At 41.6% G+C, this 23,285-nt stretch overlaps 1 protein-coding gene across 2 annotated transcripts in view; it reads right to left on the bottom strand.

Annotated features, from left to right (window-relative positions):
- Positions 1-8,055: 8,055 nt before the first annotated feature.
- The window catches only part of BEND3 (BEN domain containing 3), a 50,244-nt gene continuing 35,014 nt past the window's right edge, over positions 8,056-23,285 (bottom strand). The window contains exons 1-4 of one of the 2 annotated variants that reach the window (XM_048493393.1): positions 22,281-22,535; positions 15,339-15,392; positions 14,491-14,699; positions 8,056-12,538 (exon numbers count right to left, since the gene is read on the bottom strand). In XM_048493393.1, coding sequence (XP_048349350.1) covers positions 10,295-12,538; positions 14,491-14,699; positions 15,339-15,381 — 2,496 coding nt within the window. In that variant the 5' untranslated portion in view covers positions 15,382-15,392; positions 22,281-22,535 and the 3' untranslated portion in view covers positions 8,056-10,294. Of the gene's footprint in view, positions 12,539-14,490; positions 14,700-15,338; positions 15,393-22,280; positions 22,536-23,285 lie in introns of those variants that run through there. The other variant, XM_048493402.1, reaches the window with a different exon arrangement.

Here is a 23,285-nt window from a genome sequence, read left to right as displayed (position 1 = left end):
TCCAGAAACTCCTCCACACAGTTCTAGAAATAGCACAATTTAAAAATATCAGTGTTTTTTGTAAAACTACATTAATGAGATTCCTTGCTAGCTGCCAAAACCTAGTAGTGAGGTCAAATTACAAGCAGTGTGGAAAAACACAAGTATATTGTGGATAGAAGACTCTGTTCTTCCTTTGGGTTTCAGGACTAGGTGTTTTGTCTGCGATCAATCGGGGAGGCAGGAATCTTAAGTAAGATTTTTTGCTTCACTGTTGCCCTGGGACCCTCCCATTTCTCCTCCAGTTTGTTTCCTGCCTCTAGGGAGAGCAGTTGAGACAATTGCCTGTCTTAACTTCTAAACTAATCTATTTCTTCTGAGTACTACTATTCTGTTTATCTTTTGGTCCGTGTGCTTTTCTGAGTTGGGGAGCGTAGTCTGACTACTGTCTGAGCTGGGGAGCGTAGTCTGACTACTAGTGCATTAGCACTGACTAGCAGTGAGCACCTTTGCCCTCATTATTACTGGGCCGGCTACTGTGATGCCCCACAACAAAGGAAGCTCTCTGTCCTCGGATGAGGACTGCGGACCCATCGACCCAACACAGCAGGGAAGGGCAGACACTTGCCACAGAGGGCTTGTCCAATCCCTCTCCCTCACGACAGAACTTCAGTGCAGCCCGAGCCCTGAGGAGACCAATTTAGGTGCGAATTCCACTAGCGCCTCCAAAATGGCTGCTGCAACAGTGGGAACCCAAGTTTTGGCGCGCTCAGACAAAGTGCCACCGGGAGCCTCTTCATGGTGCCCTGCCAGCCCTGGAATGGCTCCAGTTGCTGCCTCTGCCCCTATTGACAAGGAGCTACTGGTTAAGACCTCCATTAGGGACTCTCTAGCCACGGAGCTCACAGAGCTCATTAAGGGAAGTTGGAAAGAGGATGAGGGATGAAATGCACACAATGTTTAGGGCTCATTTAGGTGGCAAGTCCTTCGCTCCTACTCTGCAGGTTTCTCTTCCCTCCCCCATTCCTGGTAGTTCACGGGAAAATAAGAGAACCCATGCTTCCTGGCAAACTAAAGCAGCATTAAAGAAGGCAAGGTTGAGCATGAACCTGAGTCTTTAGGTTCCTCGGAGGGAAAAGTCTCAGATAAAGAGGAGGATGAGTTCTCCTCAGGGGAGGATGGATTAGAGGACATCCAGGTTCCCCAACAAGCCTCTCGCCTCTTGCAGGCAGAGGATTATCATTACCTATTTATCAAATCAGTGGCCACTCTCCATCTCCAACTGGCGGAGGGAGGGAAAGAGATAGCTAAGTGTAAACTTAGATCTAAGCATAAGGGCGAAGGGGAACTCTTTCCAGATGCCAATGTCACTACCAAGGTTTTTCCTTTCCCAGAAAATTTTGAGGTTCAGATGACCCAGAAGTGGGACAGACCTACTGCCAACAGACAGTACCCCAGATTCCTGCGTAAGCTCTAGGCGATGCCAAGCTATACCAATGATATCCTGCAAGTCCCCCCTGTAGACGTCCCTGTGGCCCCCTTACAGTCTTCGGGTCTCATGACCATGTATGACCAGGGTCAGATCAGGGAAGTCTTAGATAGAAGGGCGGAGCAATTTTGCAGATGATCCCATGAGGCCATGGCCATAAAGGCTTTGTCAGCAGCCTCCTTAGTTGCCAGAGGTTTGATAGTGTGAGCCAGGAAGCTTCTGAATATTATACCTAAAGAGGAGACAAGAATAGTGGACGGAGTAAATAAAATTCTGAAGGCAGCCTCCTTTTGGGCTGATGCCACCTTGGTTACCATAACCTTCTTTGCCAGGGCCATGGCTTCCTCTGTAGCCACTAGGAGATTATTATGGCTCAGACAATGGCAAATGGACTGGAGATCGAAATCCAAGGTTACAGACTTCCTGTTCAGGGGGACAAACTCTTTGGTGATGAATTGGATAAGATCCTGGTTGAATCCAAGGACAAAACTAAAACCATGCCCAAAACATTTTGTCCCTTTGATAAAAAGCAAAGTTTTATACAGTCCTTCTGGGCCCAGCCAGCCCCCTCTTAGTCCAAGCAGGAATATAGGCAGCCCGCCTGGCATCAAAAAAGACAATTTCGGAAGCCCTTCTTCTCCCGCAAATTCACTAGTAGCGATAGACCCAACCAAGACAACAGAAAGCCTAAAGTGTGATGCTAGGGAGACTCCGGTGGAGGGCAGACTTCTCAGGTTTCATCAAACCTGGGTCCAGTCAGCCTCTGGCGCATGGACCCTGGAGATTATATCCTCAGGGTATGTAATAGAATTATTGAGACCCCCCCCCCCCCAGCAAATTCATACTCTCTCCACTCTCCAACAACCCTCTCAAAAGACTTTGGAAATTAGAGGCCATACATCGCCTTGTTTCCAGCCAAGCTATAGAATGTGTGCCTGCCTCTCAGGGGCACGGGTGTATAATCCATCATATTTACTGTCCCCAAGAAGAATGGAGAGTGGAGGGCCATCTTAGAACTGAAGTTTGTGAATCAATTTGTCAAGCTGAGAAGGTTCCGGATGGAAACCCTTTAGTCAGTAGCAGACTCCCTATCATCCAGGGAGTTCCTCACATCAATAAATCTATCCAAGGCGTACTTACATATTCCCATATTCAAGGGCCACAGAAGGTTCCTCTGATTTGGCGTCGGAAGAGAACTTTTTCAGTTCAGGGCCCTGCCATTTGGCATTCTGTACCGCCCCAAGAGTGTTCTCCAAGGTCCTGGTAAACCTGATTGTCATCCTCAGGCAGGGAGGTATATGTCTCCACCCTTACTAGGGTGATATTCTTATCAGGTCGGGGTTGAGAGAACAAGCACTGATAGATTGCCAACGGACTATTCAAACCTTAGAACAGCACGGGCTCCTCATAAATTATGGAAAGAGCTCTCTTGTCCCGACTCAGAGATTAGAACATTTGGGTTTTCTCATAGGTACGATAGCATACAGACTATTTGTACCCCAATCGAAACAGAGGGAATTAACAGTCAAAGTGTGTGCGATCACAACCAGGACCAGGTGCTCCCTTCAAAACCTAGCCAGTTTGATGGGGCTATTCATCGCATGCTCAGAGGCGATTCATTGGGGACGCCTGCACTCCCAGGAACTACAAGCTTTTCTACGCCCCTTCCAGGAACAGATAACGAACAGGGTCCACAAGCTGGTATTGGTTCTCCGTCCTCTCACAATCAGTCTATTTTGATGGAGCAAATGTGCCAACCTAAGTCAAGGGAAGAGTTTTTGGATAGCTTCCACCAAGCAGGTTTTCACAGAGGCCAGTCTGACGGGCTGGGGTGCAGTGATAAAGGACCACCCAATCCAGGGATCATGGCCCTCCACGGAAGCCAGGTTGCCCATCAATGTATTGGAACGGCATGCTATTCAGTTAGCGTTAAAGCATTTTCAGACACCCCTATAGGGACTTCACGAAGTATTGGTCAGAACCGACAACATGGCAGCCAATCCTATCTGAATCGCCAAGGAGGATCCCAGTCGATGGCACTCCAGAAAGGGTGGAGTCTCACGTCCTGTCTCCAGGCAGAACACATTCGGGGCATACAAAACAACCAGGCGGATTGGCTGAGCTGGCAGTCCCTGAATCCTGGCAAGTGGGTCCTGAAGAGAGAGGTCTTCCTCCACATCTCTCAGGTGATGAAGTTTCCGACAGTAGACTTATTTGCATTTTACCACAACAACCAGACCCAGAGGTTCTTCTCTCGCTTCTATCAACCGCAGGTGGAAGCCACGCCTTGATACTTCCTTCATTAGAGGGACATGATCTTTCCACTCATCCTGTGGGGAGCAATGTTCAAGGATAGGCCAACCAAACATCACTTCCCATCTTGGAAGCTTCATACGGTGCTGCGTGCCCTGACCTGGCCTCCCTTTGAGCTGATCATGGAGACTTCTCTAAAATACCTTAGACATAAGGTAATTTTCCTAATCGCTTTCACATCAGTAAGAAGAGTGTCAAAGTTGGCAGCATTGTCAGTCAAACCCTCGCTTTGTGTTTTCCACAAGGAGAAGGTGGTACTTAGACTGGATCCCACCTTCATCCCCAAGGTCAACTCAGCGTTTATAGGAATCAGGAAATTTTCCTCCCAACGTTCTGTGCCAATCCGTCATCCCAAGGAGGTTTATTGGCATAAGTTGGATGTCCATCGAACACTTAAGGCCTTCCTCATTAGAACACACAAGTTCAGATGGTCTGAGGCTTTGTTCATTTCAGTGACCAACCCGAACAAAGATACAAAGATATCCACACAAATCATCAGTAAGTGCTTGCAGGAATGTATTGCTGAGGCATATAAGACACCAGGATTGCAAGTTCCAGAGGGCATCACAGCTCACTGTGTGAGAAATGCACCAACTAACATGGCCTTTAACAAACATGTGCCAGTAGAAGAGATCTGTAGGGCAGCGACTTGGTTGTCAATTTCTACTTTTGTCAGACATTCAGACTTAACGCTTACAACTCTTCAGATTCCAGATATGGCAGAAGAGTGCTGGATCACATTATAGGGGATGATCTTGACCCCACCCTGTAGAAGGTGACACTGCTAGGGGAGATCACCCAGATGTCCTGAAACCCAAAGGGAGAATGACCATTGGTCTTACCTGTGAAGGGTCATTCTCCTTCTAGGTGAAAGGGCATTTGCCCTCCCAAGTAGCCATATCTGTTTCTCAATCAGGCAATTGTTTGTTCCACTGTACTACATTATGTTATGTTTTGTTTCACAGTTAGCCTCCGGCTGTGTTGTTACATATGCATGTTCAGTTGCAAGCCACCCGCATGCTGTTTTCTACGCGGTGGATTCTTGTCTTTACTTACTAACTGGATGTTTAGTGTTTATCTTAGGAAAAATATACATGGTCCCTGTTGATTCAGTGCAAGAGCTGATACTGCTATCTGGAGTCTCCAAAACTGGAGGAGAAGTGGGAGGGTCTCACAGCAACAGTGAAGCAAATAATAAATAAATCTTACTTAAGATTCCTGCCTCCCTGATTGGTCGCTGACGAAATACCCAGATGCCCTTTCACCCAGAAGGAGAATTACCCATCACAGGTAAGACCAATGATCGTCCTGTAATTAGAAAGGCAACTCTTTTACCTAGGACTTTGCATGTAGACAGAAGATGGATGGAAATCACTGGAATTTGGGTTTGGTGTGTTTTTGTATGTTTTCCTGTATGAATATTGTGTATTCTAAGGTATTTTCCAATTGACTTGAGAAGTTTTGAGTGTTATGCTGGGTTGTACAGAGGCAATTGTACGTGAAATATATATGCTAGCTCATAAACTGTGCTGTTTCCCTTATGTAGGGACCTAGGACTATGTAATATGCAGGGACCGATGGTTAATGGGTGGTGAAAATTTATCAAGCTCCCAATCATAATGCTTTCCTGCTAATTAGGTATTACAGCTGGGTTAAAAATCCTTTAGATAAATAACTTTGTGTGAGAATGGATTATACTATTGTGCATTGACTCTGAGACTCCAGGGAGGAAAGTTCTGGCTTAGATAATATTCTTATCAATCCTTCCTGTAAAAACTTGAAAGAGAAAGAATGATTGGCTGTGCATCTGATGCCATCAAGAAAGTTTTGATTTCTGGAATCACTTCTTGGTTTCCATAACAAAGGGCTAATGGCAAGAGAGGGGTACTTCATGAGAACTTGGAAGAATGTATTTGGTAGAAACCTGATGAATCAAGAGGACTTTAAATCAAATTATGTGCAGCAAGGCGACATAAGCCCAAAGGTAAGTGCTAGAGCTCAGAGAACGAAGTGCTAAAGATGGAAGTAGGAGAACTGTAGTCACCTGAGGAGCATAATATTCCTAGCCTTCACTATCAATATGGTAATACTCAAAGTATAGGAAATGAGATTACTTTGAATTCCTAATACAATAAGGTAAATGTAACTTAATGTTATTATGACTTTGTGCGATGATTCTGTGATGAAATGTATTATTAATCATGTATACTATACAGTTCATTTATGGAATTTATAAATGTTAGCTCTGCAAGGCTGAGTGCATATTGCTTAGATAATTTTACATATTTCCTGTAAAATCTACTCTTCTTCAGCCTTGAACAGTCAAGGCAAAAAAATGTAGTGTTCATTGTTAGGAGTAGTGAAAGGTTGATCTGCCAAACTAGCTCTCACACAAAGAACTCTGCCACACAGCTGATTAGAATCCAATTGTGAAAATGTCATCTATTGAATACAGAGGAACATCATAGCACACCTATAGACAGCATGACTCAGAAATTCAGTAAAGTCATGTGCTGAACTAACTATGTAAGAGCATTTTTGTAAACTGTCTATGTCCTAGAACCCCAGAACTTCTCAGACTCAGTGAAATCTGATTTCCTCTTAATAGGCAAAGCTCTGGGGAAGAAACTTTGACATTTAACTGTTTTTCTTCAAGTCAACTTGGAATGAATAGGAATGACATCTGTGCTTATAGGATTGATTTCTATGGGGTATTTATTCTGTGTTCTGTGTATTTATTCAATAGTATTTAATCAGATCTAGAGTTATCAGGTTATTTTAAAATAAATGTTTAATGTTTTGGCTGTTTATTAGGTGGGGAATAAAGGGCTTCATTTTGAGCTTGTAACAAATAAACTTCAGTATGTCCCTTAGAGACTGAGGGCTATGCCCTGCAAAGATTGAACGTTGTAAGGGAACATTCAGTTAACAAGCGCCACTGTGATTTAGTGGTTAATGTGTTCATTTAATCTAATCAGATATGTTTTAATCTCCAAGTGACTGTTTAAGTAATGCCCCCTCACAAGGGGGTCCAAGTGACTGACACAGTTCCAGTGAAAATAGCCATGGAAGGATTATATATAACTTATTACAAAAGCAGACATGCAACATATGACAGAAATGTGAATCTCTGCACAGAAATTCAAGTTGGGTCACATGGTAGTTCTCGTGGCTGGAATTTATTACAAATCACTAACCAGGGCAAAAGGTTGCTTCAGGATGAACAGCATGGTGAACAGGATGCTGAACTATAAACCACTGGTCTGATCTAGCAGGAATTTTCTTATGCCTGTATAGTTTAGTTGATGGTTAACACTGACTAGACTACATGTGTAAGTGTACAACAGAGGAGGTAACAGAATCTACTCTGCTTAATAAACTTCATGAAATACTTATGATGATACAGTGTAGGAGAGGAGAAAATGTGATAAGCTGCTTTTGGTCCTGATTGGGGAGAAAAGCAGAATATCAATAAAAATATAAAGTATAAACTAATGTAAAACTTTGTTGCCACAGGAGAGGCATTTCTGGTAGCATCTGAAGAGCTCCACATAGAGTGATACAAGCAGTCTTCAAGCCTCCTGTGCGGAGGACACAATGTGTACTCTATCTGGTCTTGGATGGAACTTCCTTGTGGTGGTTTCAATATTGCACTACATTTTTTAAAGAGTTGCTGCACTCAGGGAAATCTCCTGGGAAACTCTTGATTGTAGCCAGGCAGCCCCTGGGATAGGTTATATAAATCTAAGTTCTGGGATATAAAAACTATGCAGATTGTGAACTGGCCCTCTGATGCATATGTATGACTCGCAGATCAATGTGTACAAAAGAACCTACATACAGAGTGGGTCCCTATATTCAAGTTAATAGTGCAGGGCAATGCTAAACAAGTGAGAGTCCATGTGGTGTAGTGGTTGAGAATATGAAATATCTTGTTCTGTGACTATTACTTATGCCCTCTTTTTAATTGTCCTATTCTCATCTTCAGTATCTTTTTGAATATTTTCTCTGGCAGAAAATCAAAATTTGTTTCAAAAATGAACTTGGGAATATAACAAATATTACCAGATATGGAAAGTACTTAATTTGTACTTTTTCTCCAACCAAGTTTCATCACAAAACTTTTTATTGCAGTGTTTCACACACCCTGGTGCAAGGACTGTAACCAAATTTCCTTTTAAAAGCTTTTCTTTTCTTTTCTACCGAGCCTCTTAAAAACATGGGTAAAATTCAAGTATATTCTTGATAGCTACTCATCCAGAGACAAAGCCAACTATGAACTTACATGTTGTATTGTACTTTGTTAAACAAGTGTAATCATTCAGTTGATACATTCATTTTACTAACTGTACATTAAAATTAGAGGGGAATATTCAGACATTCTTCTCAGTCTCTTTGGTAAAATTCTCTCTTGGGGCTGGTTAGGGTGCAGGTAGTACATTCATGAATTCTGCATTCATTCTTGCAGAACGTTGGTAATACATGAGGAAAAATGGTGAGCACTAGAATCTGCTGTCACAGTCTTAACAGAACTTGAGTGCTTCGAATAGAAGGGAGGGGTATCTATGTAAGGAAGCAATGTTTTCAACAAATCTGCATTAAAATACTTTCAATTTTTCAACTATTAATGTATTTTGAAATAAAATGAGTAAATCACACTAGGAATGAGTGGTATTATAATTAATGTGAGCCAGTCATTCTGATCAAGATCCTGCTACTTAATAGAGCTACAGCATGTCTGAATGTAACAGAAAAGCTGCCTCCTGCTCCACTGAATCAGAAAGTCTCAAGCAGATGGGAAAACTCCGTGAACACTTCAAAAATGTTGGCAAATGGACGTTATTCTTCTTTGATAATAAAATCTCATGATTACTTAAGAGTGAAATAAAACCTTCCTTGAAGAGATTAAATGCTTTCCAAGGAAATTCAGAAAAAGGATTATGGAGCTTGGGTGTAATTAAAGATATACCATGATTTCAATCACCTTAACCTGAATTATTCAAGATGTACCATGATTGATGACATTTCAATCACCTTAGCCTCAATTATTAGTTACAATGATTAAACAACTGTCAGTATTTTCCAAGATCATGTAGTCATCTGGGATATACTATATTTGCAGAAATAAATATAAATTTACATAAGATGCACTAAACTTTTGATATATAATTCCAAAGAACTGAATTTAGATACATGTAATATTTAATATTTTAAACCTTTGTAAGGCAGCAGTCAACAAAAATAGTATGGGCCTAAATGTGTTTCTACATTCCTTGATTCAAGTATTTTTATAAGTAGTGAAGGTAACAGGGTAATAGCACCATAGCTCTACTGATATAGGGCAGGATTCTGCTTCACGGTCTCTGCTCATACCAATAGTACTTCTAGCAAGAGGTCACAACGAGACAATGAAATAACTTATGACTAAAAACTGAAATATCAGTTGTACAACATTAACAGAAACACATGTTAAGTAAGTCCATGATCATAGTCTTAATTTTTACCATAATTCAACTGCAACATGACAACTTGTCAAAATTATAACTCTTCTGTTCATTGATTTCGTAATATTTTCAGCCCCACTGTTCAAACCAATTCAAGGAAGTTACAATTGTCACAGAAACTCTGATATACCACTTTTTTCAAACTGCGGTACTTCAAAGTCTACAAAGTTGAAAGACTATTAAAAATTAATTGCAAAATTCAAGTGGGATTACAGCTGTGATTAAGAGTTATAATTTATTTCCACTGATGAAAATTATATTTAATTGATGGATTCATTTAATAATTTGAGGTTTTTCTTTGTGTACAATGTAGGAAGGTACCTAAAGGTACCTAGCCTTAAATAAGGCCTACTGAAATGAACACAAGGTGTTCTTACACAATATTAATTTAGACAAAATTTTGGCAGACATTTCCAAAGGGTTGTATCTTACCTCCTTCCTCCCAACCCAACCTACAGCACTGCCCTTTCCCATATATATGACAATCTTACAGCCTCATTCAACAGCCAGAAGCCGGCCACCACTCCCAAATTGGTTTCCTGGTGGCTTGGAGAGGCTCAAAAAGTGAAAGACCCAGTCTGCTGCTGAGAAGCCTCTGTGGGTCTCAATAGACCTATGCCACCAAAAAGGCTGGCTTAAATCTGAGGAACAGCCCACCAGTGTAAAGCTGGAGGCTGGGAGGAAGCCAACTCTTGGCCATGCACTCTAGCCTGACCACGCTACACTGGTGGAAGAATGGGTCCTGGGATGCTGGCATGGTGTTTAGTGTGGAATTTAAGCACTGGGGGCGGCATCACACCAGTGAGGTCCTCCCTCTGCTGGGGTAAGTGCCCCATGGATGGTGAATCCACTGGCGCAGCAGTTCAGTGCTCCTAAGGGTGGATTTGCCCCCCCCCCTTTGGATGGGGCTCGTAGTTGTCAGTTGCCCTCTTGTTAAGTGAATGTATTGAGAAGTGTTGGATCTGAAACTTAAGATTGGCCTCAATCAAAAAGTACTTGTATAAAAAAATTAGTGGTCAACATCTTTGGAAACTTTAACAATCCCATTACTTTTTGCTTTCTTGGCTTTTTTCAGTATGTCACACTTTTTTCTATTGGGACGTCTGCATCTTTCATCGATACTCGGTATACATTCATAATGCCACACTTCATCCATTTTCTCAACAGGATAAACTGCTTCAACATAATGACGGATTAGTCTCAGCCTGACTGGATCAAGCTGCTTTTTATTACAAGCCCCTGAATGGTTGTATTGCAGTCTGAGATTTTCTGAAGTAAAGAGCTCTGGAAAAAGCCTTACGAGAAGTCTGGCAGCAAAATTACCCACTGAAAGGCTCTGCTGTACTATCTCTCTTACTTCTTTATCGGAGAGCAGATATAGAGAAGGCACAGGAAAGTCTGGTGGAGGAACAATAAGTTTTTCAAGTGGTATCTTGCAAAAATCTTTGTTGCTTCTTTCTGGAGGCAATGGCGGTCCTTCAAATTCTTCTTTGAATCTTTCCGGATTTATTGCATAGGTTAGAAATTCTCTTCTTTCAGGCCCTGGCATGTGAACTTTTCGCTGCAATTGGTATGAACGTCTCTGTTCAGTATCCCTACGACGACATCTCTCATCAAGTTTCCCAACAAATTCCAGTGTCCAAACTCTATCATTCTTAGCTCTTGGGTATAGCATTTGCACATAATGTCGAATTAATTTAATCCTAACGGGATCAAGTTGTTTCTTGCCCAAAGATCCACTACAATTATATTGCTTTCTTAAATTTTCATGAGTAAACAATTCAGGAAATAAATGAACAAGTAATCGAGAAGCAAAATTGCCTATAGACAAGCTGCTTTCGTATATATTCTTAAGCTGTTCTTTGCTTAACAGATAGTCTGGGATAGAAACATCAAAATCAGGGACAGGGATGTCAAGCTTATCAAAGTCTATAGGCACCAGCCAAATCTTTTTTGACCTTCTACCTGGCCTTTCATACTCAAAACTATCTTCAACTTTTATAACAGAAACATCATCAGGCAAGCTATAAGAATCATAGCAACCATCTCTCATCTGTTCACTCTCACTGTCATCCATAGATATGCTTTCAAGTTCATCATTTATTCGTTGAACGCAATGCTGCAACCAGGCCTTCCTTTCCTGCATAGAAGGAAAGTAAATTTCTGTGTACCTACGGATTACTTGCAGTCGCTGAGGGTCAAGCTCTTGTTTCCCACATTCTCCATAACAACTGTACCTCTCAGCCAACTTTCTGTGATCAAAGAGTTCAGGGAACAATCTGTGTAGCAAAAATACACAGAATTCTCCAGGAGAAGAAGCTTCATCTAAAAAATCATTTAGGTCCTGAGCATCAAAAACCCATTCAGATGCAATGGAACTGTCTATAGGTAAAGTGTCTTCCTCCTCCTTGCCATCAATGACCTGATCAGTATCATAAAAAGCAGAAGACTGACTATTTTCCATGTCTCTTTGAGCCCAGAAACTATTGAAAAAGTCATTCACCTGAGGCAAACACTCTGCCTGCCAAACAGCAGGATTCTTCACAGAAGGATAACAAACTTCCACATAATTTTGGATAAGTTGCAGATGTAGTGACTCAAGTTTCTTTTTGTTAAGACATCCACAGTTACTACAGGCCCTATTTAACTCATCCTCACTGAAGAGCTCTGGAAAAAGCTGCACTAGCAAACGACAAGCCAAATCTCCACCAGATGTACTCTGATCCATGATTTGCTTGAGTTCTGAAGCAGTCAGCTGGTACTCAGGAGGTGGCCTAAATTCTGCAACAGTGTCTGTGGGGCTGATATGCTTTTTAATTCTACTAACTTCTAATGATAACAAGTCTACTTTGCTGTGGAGCTGAGTCATGTTGGAATTTAAGGTATTCAGTGTGTAGAACATTTTTTGTATCAATGAATAAATGTTTGGATCAGACTCTGAAGGAGCAGCTGCAATAGAATTACTGTCTCTTTTTCGTTGCTCGTTCAAAGTGTGAAGACTGGATGGACTGCTAGGATTAACCCTTTCAAACAACTCATAGGAAATGAACTGTTCTGTTCCTGGCAAATTCTTCTTCTCTGTAATTTTGTGAGAGATCCCATAGAGAGGTTTTTTATATGATGGCATGATTGAGTTATTTGAAGTGGCTTCTTCACAGAGCCATGTTGCATTGGAAATATTATTTATGTTTGACTGTTCAACATCTTCCTGAGTAGGCGACCCATCTCTATTCTTCATGCTTGAAAGAAGGCCCTTTCAAAGGAAAAAAAACTTTTCATTAATATGATAATTTCTAAAATAACTTACTTATTTGCTCTAATGCAATTATGAAACCTGCATGCTTAATGTTAAGAGGTGAATAAACAATGTTTGCATTGATCAAACTCAATGAATTGACAGTCACCAGACATTGGAGTCTGATTTCAACGGCAATTTTAGTTTTTTACTACGTAGTAAAATGTTGTTAAAAGATTTATTTAAAGTCTTAAAAGTTTGGAAGACCGTCCTCAAGAAAACTGAGTATTACACCTGGCTCCTCCCATCAATTCCTTGTAATAGACTTCAGAGTGTGCCCTGGAGCTCATATATGAATAAAGAGATTCTAAATTATTTTCTAGAGGTTACTGATTATAGTCTAGATGACTCTTCTCAGATTACTTGAAACATACAACACTTGATCCAATGTATCCTAATAATATTCAGGAAGAAAACGGTTATGAGCAATGTTCCCTGTAAGCTGCGTTGCCATGCAGACCCCATATTGGTGCTGTGCAGTTCAGATGGCCACCAGCAGGGAGAGCTCCCACAGGCAGCTCAGTTTCATGTGAAAGTTGGGAACTTCAGCACCAGCATTAGCAGTAATACTGGCTATGAGATAACATTATGTAAAACCACCTGAAATATGTTCTATTAATACAACTGCAATTTACTAGGCAGATAATATTTAGAGCAGTTCGTGTAGGACTGACACAAATACGTCATTATATTTGAGTATTTTCATAAATTTGCTATGTATAGAACAGTTTAATATTTTAAAAACAAACATTAAAAATGTAAATACATGGAACTCAAAAGCTTGTGCATCTTTCGCACATTTTACAGTCTGCTTTGAAATACTGAGATGCTAATCACAGCTTTCTGTAGAAAATATTGATCAGCTGAAGGTATGAAACATTGGGTAGGATCCTATGCTTTGTCAGTGGAAGTGGCTGATGTTTACTGATCTTCCCACTTTCCCCCTCCCAACAGCAGCCGTTTCCAACCTTGAAAAGGTTGATTATTCATGTAGACTAACAGCCACATGGATTACATGGCTGCACTGGGGAGGGGAGGAGGTAAAACCATTCTCTCTTGCCTCATCAGTAAGTGGACCTCCTCCAATAGAAGAAAAAGAAGTAAGTTCATGCCCTGGCTCCCTCTCCCTGCAACCACCCAAACTGCCTAATTATTACTTGATGTGGGTCCTGAGATGCCAAAAATAAACGTTCCTGGGGATGGAAGTGGGTGCTGAGGGGAATGGGAAATATAGGAAGACAGGCAATTCTTGTACTGGATTCAGCTCATATATTCAAATGCTATAAAAGCAAGGAGATAATGATCAATTGATGAAAAACCTAAGATTTAGATTTTTTTGCCATCATCATAGCTGACTTATGGCAATCCTGTCAGGTTTTCAAGGCAAGAAGTATTCAGAGGTGGTTTGATATTGCCTACCTCTGCATTATGACCCTGGTATTCCTTGGAGGTCTCTCATCCAAATACTAATCAATGCCAAAACTGTTTAGCTTCCAAGATCTGATCAGCCTGGGCCATCCAGGTCAGGCTGGTCCCATGACAGTTTAGCAATATTCATTAGTAACAAAATAGCTATAGAATCTTAGATTATTGGTATAGTGACTCTATTATATGCAATTGCCTATTCTCAGTTCTCTTCGCCTTTCTGATGAATTTTGCTATTTAAAACACACACACCTCAATAATCCAACTAGCCTCTAAAAGACTATAACACTTTTTCTATTTAGTTTCTGGATTAAGTCCAATAAATAAATAAAATATCTATCACTACTATATTATTTATCAAACTGTCCATAATACACAAACATCTAATTAGCACCAAATACTTCAGAGCAATGATTAACTAACTACCGGTACATTGGAAAAGGAAATTATAAACTTAAGTAAAATGCTGCATGTAAAGGAATCACCTCTTGTGTAAGGCCTCTTTTTTTCACACTTAAAGCTTCTTGGTGGCTTAATGAACCATCACAACCAAATAAAGTTCGTTTTCGTTTGTTGGTGTCTTGTAGGCAAGACACTAAACCACTCAGTGAGTTTTTTTCAGATCTTGAAATCACAGAACAATCTAGGACTTCATCTTCTTTGTCTGCCTCTGCTTTCATTATATTTTTAATAACTGATAAAAGAAAAGTGAGAACAACAAAGTGAATAAATCAACATATTAGGCTATTTATTTCAGTTAATCTATGCCCCACTTTTCTGTCCAGTGAAGGCCCGAAGTGACATGCTTCTCAGGTTCTTTATAGCCCACTTTCCTCCATTTTATCCTTTCAGCAATCTTGTGTGGTAAACTAGGTTGAGTGTGAGTGAATGACTAAAGGTCATTCAGCAAGCTTCCACAGCGAATGGGGGTTCAAACCCAAAGCTCTCAAATCGCAGTCTGGCACTATACCACATTGATTCTTGCTACCATATAATCTTGCTACCATTTGGTTCTTAATATCTTATTGCGTATAACATATTATTGTTCCCCACCCTCACTTACTAAAATGCTGACCTCGAGTTCTCTACCATCAGAACTAAATGATTGTACTATAACATACAGTTCTTCTACAGTTTTTTCACCAGGAGAGTAACAAGTCAGAAGCAGACTTAACATACAGGCAGGGAATGAGTGGACAGCGATGTGAATATATAATGATATCCAAGACTATTTGTATTTGTTGCAATATGTTTATCAAAATAGATTGTATAGATTGTACAGAGATGGTATTCATAAGTCTTTTACTCTGATGCTACATAGTGAAAATATTACCTTCATCACTGTTTTCAACATCAAATAATTCAGATGAATTCATATTCTGTTCTCCTACATGAAAAGAAGAAAAGAGAAACTTAAACAGAAGGTACTAGTCTCAAGTGTAATACACAGCCACGTGTCCAAATTGTACATCTCTGGTACACAGACTAAACAAGAGAAGTGACATTTACTTTTGTGTTGGGAATGATCTGGATATGCCTTTACTCCTAGAATAAACTTACTGAAGTTAATAGTTGAAGTCTAATACTGAAAGCTGAAGGGGACAGAAAAAGGCTGTTTGAAAATGTATTGTCACAGACTGGATTCCAGGATTAGCAACAATAACATGCAGAATGTTCATATAATACAAAATTATACAGAAGGATTTGTGAACTAGTTAACAGTGTCTATTTCTAGCGTCGCATAATTTGCTCTAAAAAAAGTTGATCCGGAGCACAATCTTTATTTACTTTATATATAGCCTACCTTTCTTGCTGAAAATCAAGATGGATTACATGAAATGCACAATGGAGTAGTTGGAAAACAATGAAAACAAAATATCAGCTATATCATAAATAATGCAGAAAATGGGATTTAAAAAGTAGAAGATAGTACAGTAAGTGCAGGATAATTATACAAGCAGTGGTCACAATTATGTTCCTTTTATAAGCAAGTGTCCCTCTGATTAATCCAATTTCTTGTTTGTCTAATATGTTATGTAGGGGTTTGTTTGAAATGTGCACAGGATTTGCATCAAATTGACCAAGCAACCGGCGTTTTGTCTTTTTTCCTTTAATACCAAAGCCTGAAATAATGTTCAAAAGTTTGAACTTTCCCAGAAGACCAACGGGGAAAAAACATGCTAAACTTTATGCTGTTTCTTATTTTGTAGAATTAAAAAATAAATGCTTTAAATTATTTGATTTTTAAGTATCAAGTTAAACATTAATGAAAGGATCCATAAAGTTGTTGGCAGGGAAAAACTAAAATTAAAATACTGTACATAGGCCAAGTGTTGTCACTGGTGAAGAATTATATGCACAATATTTTATTCTAAAGTGATTGCTATCTCTCTGAAGGCAGATAAATAGGCAATTTACTTAAAGCATCCACACAATACACAGTCCAGTAGCCATAAGCACACAAAAATTAGGCATTTCCCATGATTTACTTAGCACCTAAGTGCTATGAAATGAAGAGCACATATTTTATTGTTGCTAAGTATGTCCTCTCACTGAAATGAATTGGGATTCTCATTCAAGGCTTTCCCATTTGTTAAACTTCAAATTTGCTAAACTCCAAATTGTTAAACTTCACATGACAATATGGTGGAAAGTGCCATCAAGTTGTAGCTAATTTATGGCAACCCAGTAAGGCTGTCAAGGCAAAAGATCTTTAGAGCTGTTTTGCCATTGCCAGCCTCTGCGTAGTGACATCCCATCTAAATAGTAACCAAGGCTGATACTGTTTAGCTTCTGAGATTTGACAAGATAAGGCTAGCTGGGCCATCCAGATTAGGACACATGAAAAAACAAAAAGCTTTCTGCATAAATTCTATGTAGTCAAGATCAACCAAGGCATACTATGCAATATTTATAGTTTCTTAGACAAAGTCTGGAGATCTAAAGGACCATTAATTTTAATCTATATGGGGAATTTGGAGGAAAAAAACCCCTTGGAAATGGATTGTTTCCATATTTCAATCCCTTTCCCCACCCTGGGAGCCTGCTAAAATCCTTAAACTGACATAAAGGAAGACCTTCCTAATACTTTGGATACAATTATGTTGTGTGTAAAATACTTGGAAAGAACATATTTCATACAAGGACACAAAATAAAATATCAGTGTTTTTTGTTGTTTTACAAATTTTCAATCTTATCGTAGCATCTCTTCCAATGTCTATTCTGCCAACTTATGCATACACAAAAGCCAATGTCTTGCTGTTTCCTCAGTAGAGGAAACAGTAGTCAAGGATGTTAGTTTCTTTTGACAGAGACCATTCTTTTCACAAAAGCTGGTATCTTACCTGAATCTTACATTACACTGTAAGTAAGAAGAGACTATACATGTGAACTATTTCTTTTTGGTTTTGATTAAGTTGGCTGCTGACATATCAGAACAACTGATTCACAAGACAGCAGGCAATCTGACTGGGTAGTACGATACAAAATACCTGCTTTTTTGCCTTCTACCTTACAGTCCAAAAAACGAGACAGGAGCCACAAGGACAGTGGTTTAGCCCTTTGCTAGGCTTTGCAAGGCAGAAATTTTGCCTTTGCCTATGAAAAAGGTTGTGGTGATACAATTAAAATTTAGAACGCTGGCAAGGCAACTGAAATTGGTTCTTCAATGATGACACATAAGCAGACGCGTAGTGCCCAGGGGACAGTCTTGCCCCAGGCATGTGCCGGGGCAGGAGCGTGGCAGGTGTGTTCCAGGGCATGGGAGGGGTGTGGCAGGGGCACAGGATGCACACATGCCCTGGGCGCAGTTCACCCTTGCTCCGGCCCTGCACATAAGTGATGGGTATGATAAAAACAGCAAATTCTTACCCAATCCAAATATCACCTTCAAACTTTGTTAAAAAGCATCTGCTCTCAATTACGCACATGAACACTAGTAGCAGCACAACCCAAAGCATTACACACTTCATCTACAATCCTTGATGGATTTCAATTAGACATTGGAATTTTAAAGCATATTTCATGTTCCTTTTTTGTGAGATGTGCACTTCACCCAGTTTACACACTGTACATACAACCTTAGAAATCAAAAACAGTAAAGCTTACTGCTTTCTAAAAAAACAAATGAGATGTGATGGGGTCCTCATGCATGCTATGGGGATGCAGTTGCAATTTAAACCCTAAAATGGGCAATTTAAAAAAAATGCTATGAGGGCCTGATTCTCACTGGACCCACCACAGGACATGGTGTTCTTGTCCTGCCCCCCCCCCCCACCTTTACAAAGCTAAAATATCTGTTGGTGGGACAGGCATTCTAGCACTTGAAAAGGTGTGTGTGTGTGTGAGCACTCATCCTTCCACAGTGCAGGCCTGATCAGGAACTGGCCCTCACAGCATTCTTAAATTATCCATTTTAGACTTTAAAATACAAGAGGTATCCCTGTGATGAATAAGAGGATGCCATCACTATTTGTTTGGTCCTCAATGAGTTTTAACAGCAGTTCATCCTTTTGCTTGGCCAACTGGCTTAAATTGATATTTTTTTTCATCTACCTTTTCCTTTTTTTCCTTGGATAGTCTCTTTCAAACCATATTCCACATGATTTCCATTCTCTTGGTATATTTTTTTGTCCATGAAAGGTATTGTACAGCAATCTATTTGGTATGTGTCAACATTGAGCAGTGACAGCACTGTTCAGCACTATACTCATACCATAGTGCAGGGATCCCCAATGTTGTGCCCGTGGGTGACATAGCATCTACTGATACCTTTCGCATCAAGTATTTTTACAAAGTGGGTGGGGCCAGGTAAATTCCTTGCCCAGGAGGGATTCTGATTTACCACTGATTGGCTATGCAAATAACAGCAACATTGTCTAAGGGGCAGCTGCCAGTAGAGTCGGTTTTGTTCTCTCCACATTCTCCCCCAAAGTACTTAGGCATCTTCTGTGGGGGGGGGGGGGGGAAGGGGTTGCATCTTCTATGGCAGCAGTTTTGTGGTTGGCTGCATCTCCTGAAGCAGTCATTCCTTGGTTGTACCACTCATCTTGTCACAGAATTCCAAAAGGGACCACAGGCTCACAAATGTTGGGGTTCCTAATCTACAGATAGAACAAGGAAGCTTTTTTGATAGTATTGTGAATACCTGTCATTGATTTTTGAAACATTCTTTTGGAAATCTTAGTACTGCTTTTTACAGATCATGTTCTAGCTTGTGAAATGGAAAAACACTAACACTGCAATCCACATGGTGGTGTGGGGGTGGGGCATGTGTGAAAGGGATTCAGCCAGTGCTGGGGAGCAGCATGGCTCCATGTCACCTGTGTGCCATTGCAGTCGCTCCTCCACTACAGCAAGCAACGCGGCACTGATGGGAGACATTCCTGGGGTGGAGCCAACTCTCATTGGCTTCCTCAGGTCTTCCAGTCTGGACACACACCCTTGTGCTTTTTACTCCAGCAAAAAAAGGCAGTCACAGCCTCTTAGGCTGCCTAGGGTGCTTGCAGTGCAAACAGTAAATTCTTTGTTTTTTCTGAACTTGCTGCACTGTCAAGAATCTCTGGACTGGGCTGCCCTACTTATGAGTAAAACTTGTCAAGTATTCCTAAGCCTGTGAAGATAACCACTGCACTTAATTTCTACAGTATGATTGATAATTCAGAAGTGTCCAGATGTATTCATGAAATGGTATCTTTAAAACTGGTCTAGCAGATTAATTCTGGGCCAGCGAGTATAGCAACTGAAAGCAGAGCAGTTGAACAATTTTATCTAATTTATGAGGTTAATCAGTTGGGATTACAGAAATGTGTTTCAATCTCATACAGGCCTCTGTGATGCTATTTCTCAATTTTTAAACTGTGTTACATCATTTCTACATCATGAATTTGGCATTCAACTTGAATAATGTAGACAAAGACTAGGATCAACTCCAACATAAGGCTTTCCTCTGAATAAGGATCAAAATGGGAGTTTCATACCACAGTCTCTTTTACTGCATAACAGTCCACATAGACACAATGTTGAGGCTGGGACAAGACAGTGACAGTGAAAATTACCAATGCTTGACTTTTGAAGTGTCTCAAGGACCCAAAAATACCACCACTAATTGTTTGAAGGCTGCTATACCTAATTATACTCTCTCTGATTGCCTAGTGACTTCCATTTTACAAACGTTATTAAGGCAAACAAGTTGGTCCAAAGAATTACTTGGATCTGTGTTGTGTAGAGCAATTCAATGACTGTGTTGTATGGAAAAATGCAATGATCAGCATAACATCTGGTCAGAGTAGCAGATTTATCAAGGAACATAGAAATGGACTCAGAATATTTCCTAAAGATGTGGTAAGCATCCGGGGGCCTAAAGGCACCATTTTAGTCTGCATATTCAAAGAAGAGTTGGTTTTACACCCTTCTTTTCTCTGCCATAAGGAGTCTCAAAGCGGCTTACAAATTCCTTCCTTTCCTCTCCCTACAACAGATACCTGGCAAGGTAGTTGAGACTGAGAGAGTTATGAGAGAACTGTGACTGGCCCAAGGTCAATCAGCAGACTTCATGTGTAGGAGTGGGGAATACTGAATTATATACTTTATATCATCCTGTATTCATTATAATTCTAAAACAAAATCTTAAAAAAAGGTTTCTTGTCTACATATAAGAAACTCAAGAATCAAAATCTGAGGTCTTTATAAGAAATATTTATATTAATGACACAGAAGCTGTTAGAATAATGCTGTACTTTCCACAACAGGTCTCCTTTCTGCCTTCCAGAGGTCAAAAAAAAACCTCACAAGAGCCACTGCCCTGTTGTTTTGCTGTAAAAATAAAATGCATCACTTGGACAGCTTTTTGGTTGACAGCATGGTTTAGCAAAATATGACTCCCTAATAATGTGTAAAAATCTATCTAGTCTACAAGCTATCTTTCCCTACAGGAGAAATCTCAATGATTGAAAACAAAAAGGATAAAATGCTGTTTTTATAGGGCATGGTGTGAATGAATCTGGGTTATTTTATTATTTTTTGCCATCAAAACATAGCTGCTTTATATAGACCTCACAGGATTTTCAAAGCAAGAGACCTTCGGAGGTGGTTTGCCACATGACAACTTTGATATTCCTTGAAGGTCTCCCATCAAAACACTAGCCAAGATCAGGGCTGAATGTGTGACTGGCCAAAGTCACCCAGCAAACGTCCACAGCAAAAGTGGAGATTCAAACCCGGGTTTCCCAGGCTGTGTCCAATACCTTAACCACTACACCAAACTGGCTCTCAGATGCCAATGGAGAAATACCATCAGTTGCATGGACTCATTGTTGCTTGTTGCAAAAATCATTACCCCAGCATCACTTCCTTTTTTTTACAAAATAGGAGTTAGTGTACTTTAACTCAAGCTTTTAAAATCTTCTTAATGTTGATAATACCACAAGAACACTTTCTCCCCAGCCTATGAACGAACCGATGAGGACAGAAAGAGCCACTTAGTGAAGAAAAACTTGGAACACCCCTCCATGACCCAGGCCAGTTGGAAGCGGTGTTTCCTTTGACCTTTTGTCAGGCAAGGGAGACGCGCAAGGGCATTGACCAGGATTGTGAGGAAGCCACTGGGCGCGCGGGAATTGAGCCCCCTCCCCTTAACAGCTCCAGGCAAGTCTCTGATTCGAAAGATCACGTGGCCACACTTGGCTTTCCCCAGAATAGAATGGGGGGGGGGGCTTCATTCTCTCCCCCTCCCCCGCCACTCGGGCTTGCATCGCAACTTGGCTGGAGAGGAAAGACACTAGAAAGCCAGCTTGTCTGCAGTTTAAAGAAATAACTATGTTGGGACTGGGAAACGCGACAACCACGCGAACGGGTAATCTGTCGCGACCAGAGCAGTTCCCAGGCAACAGCAGCTTGCACGAAAGGGACGGGGGAGGTGGACAGTCGGAGAAAGGCAGGGCTGCCGAAGCTCAGCTGCTGCCCGCTGGAGCTCCACCACGAGGCACGAGCCGACCCTCGTTTCGCAGTGAAATCCACGAGCTCGCCGCGGCGGCATCTTCCGGAGTCGCTCCGCCCCCTCCCCCAGCCTGTGTGGCAGTTGGGAAAAAGGGGCCCGCGAGAGAAATGATCCATTCCCCACCCCCCTTCCCCGCTCGCGAGCTGCACCACAGCAACGGTTCCAACGGACGCCAGGCTCCAGGGCAAGGGCCTACGATGGGGGGGAAGACAGGGAGAGCGATCCCCAAGTGCGTGGGGCGGACCACTATCTAGATGAAGTGGGAGGAGGGGGCTTACCTGGGTCCTTGTTAGACACTGTGGAAAAGGAGGGTGGTGGAACCTACTCTCGGGTGGGTGATTTTAGCGCTGCTGCGGCTAGCGCCTGTGCCTTCCCTCCCCCTAGCTCTTTGTGTGTGCGAGGGTCCGCGCGCGGCGCTCTCGCGTGACGTGACGGGACCGTGTGTCATTTCCGCACAAGGACACTGAGCCCCGAGGAGCCGCTACGGCCACCCGGGACAGAGAATGCGGAGGAGGGGGAAGGGAGGCGGGCGGAGCAATGCCAAGGCGCCACTGCGCGCGCGAATGCGGCGGCCTCTCCTTTCCACTCGCACAACGCCCCCCCTTTCCAGCGCGTGCCTGCGAGTCCCGCCCCCTTCCCGTGGCAATGCCTGGTGGACGCGGGAGTGCGAGCCTTCCGATTCCTCATGCCCCTCGCGAGACGCGTCCAGGCTGTGGGAGGGATTACCGCGAGGGAGGAAGAGAACAAGCTGGTCTACGGGCAGCAGTTGGTTCACGCCGTTACTTTTTGCCCTGTGTCGCGTCCGTGAGCGAGTCAGCAAGGGCTTGGCTGCCTCTGCCGCCGCCAGCTCGGTTGATTACATTCCCATTGCAAACTTCTACGTGTCGCCAGTGGACCTGGTAGAAGTTTGTAACATAATGTGTGGCTGGTCTTTTGATCGCCCAGAGAAACTGACGGAGAGGAGATCTAGAACAAAATACCCTAGTTACTAGATGCGGGCATTAAAAGAGTTGCATATTGCTCTACGGATGAATATGTTTTGGAATTCAGTACAACAAGGGGCACTGATAATTTAGATAAGCCAAATTCATAACAGATAGGCACTTGAAAGGCATGATGGTTAAAGTAAACTTCCACCTTTAGGGGCACTATTCCTGTAAATACCGGAGCTGTTCTGGCACAAAACTACTGGGTAAACAGCATAGGAAGTGTTGCTGGAATAGAGGAGCCATTGGTCTGATGTAGAAGTGCTATTATTTTAATGTAGCTTTATTCCAACCTTT

This window comes from Sphaerodactylus townsendi, linkage group LG01, assembly GCF_021028975.2.
Source record: "Sphaerodactylus townsendi isolate TG3544 linkage group LG01, MPM_Stown_v2.3, whole genome shotgun sequence".
Classification (NCBI taxonomy): Eukaryota; Metazoa; Chordata; class Lepidosauria; order Squamata; family Sphaerodactylidae; genus Sphaerodactylus; species Sphaerodactylus townsendi.
This window is presented reverse-complemented; position numbering and strand designations above follow the sequence as displayed.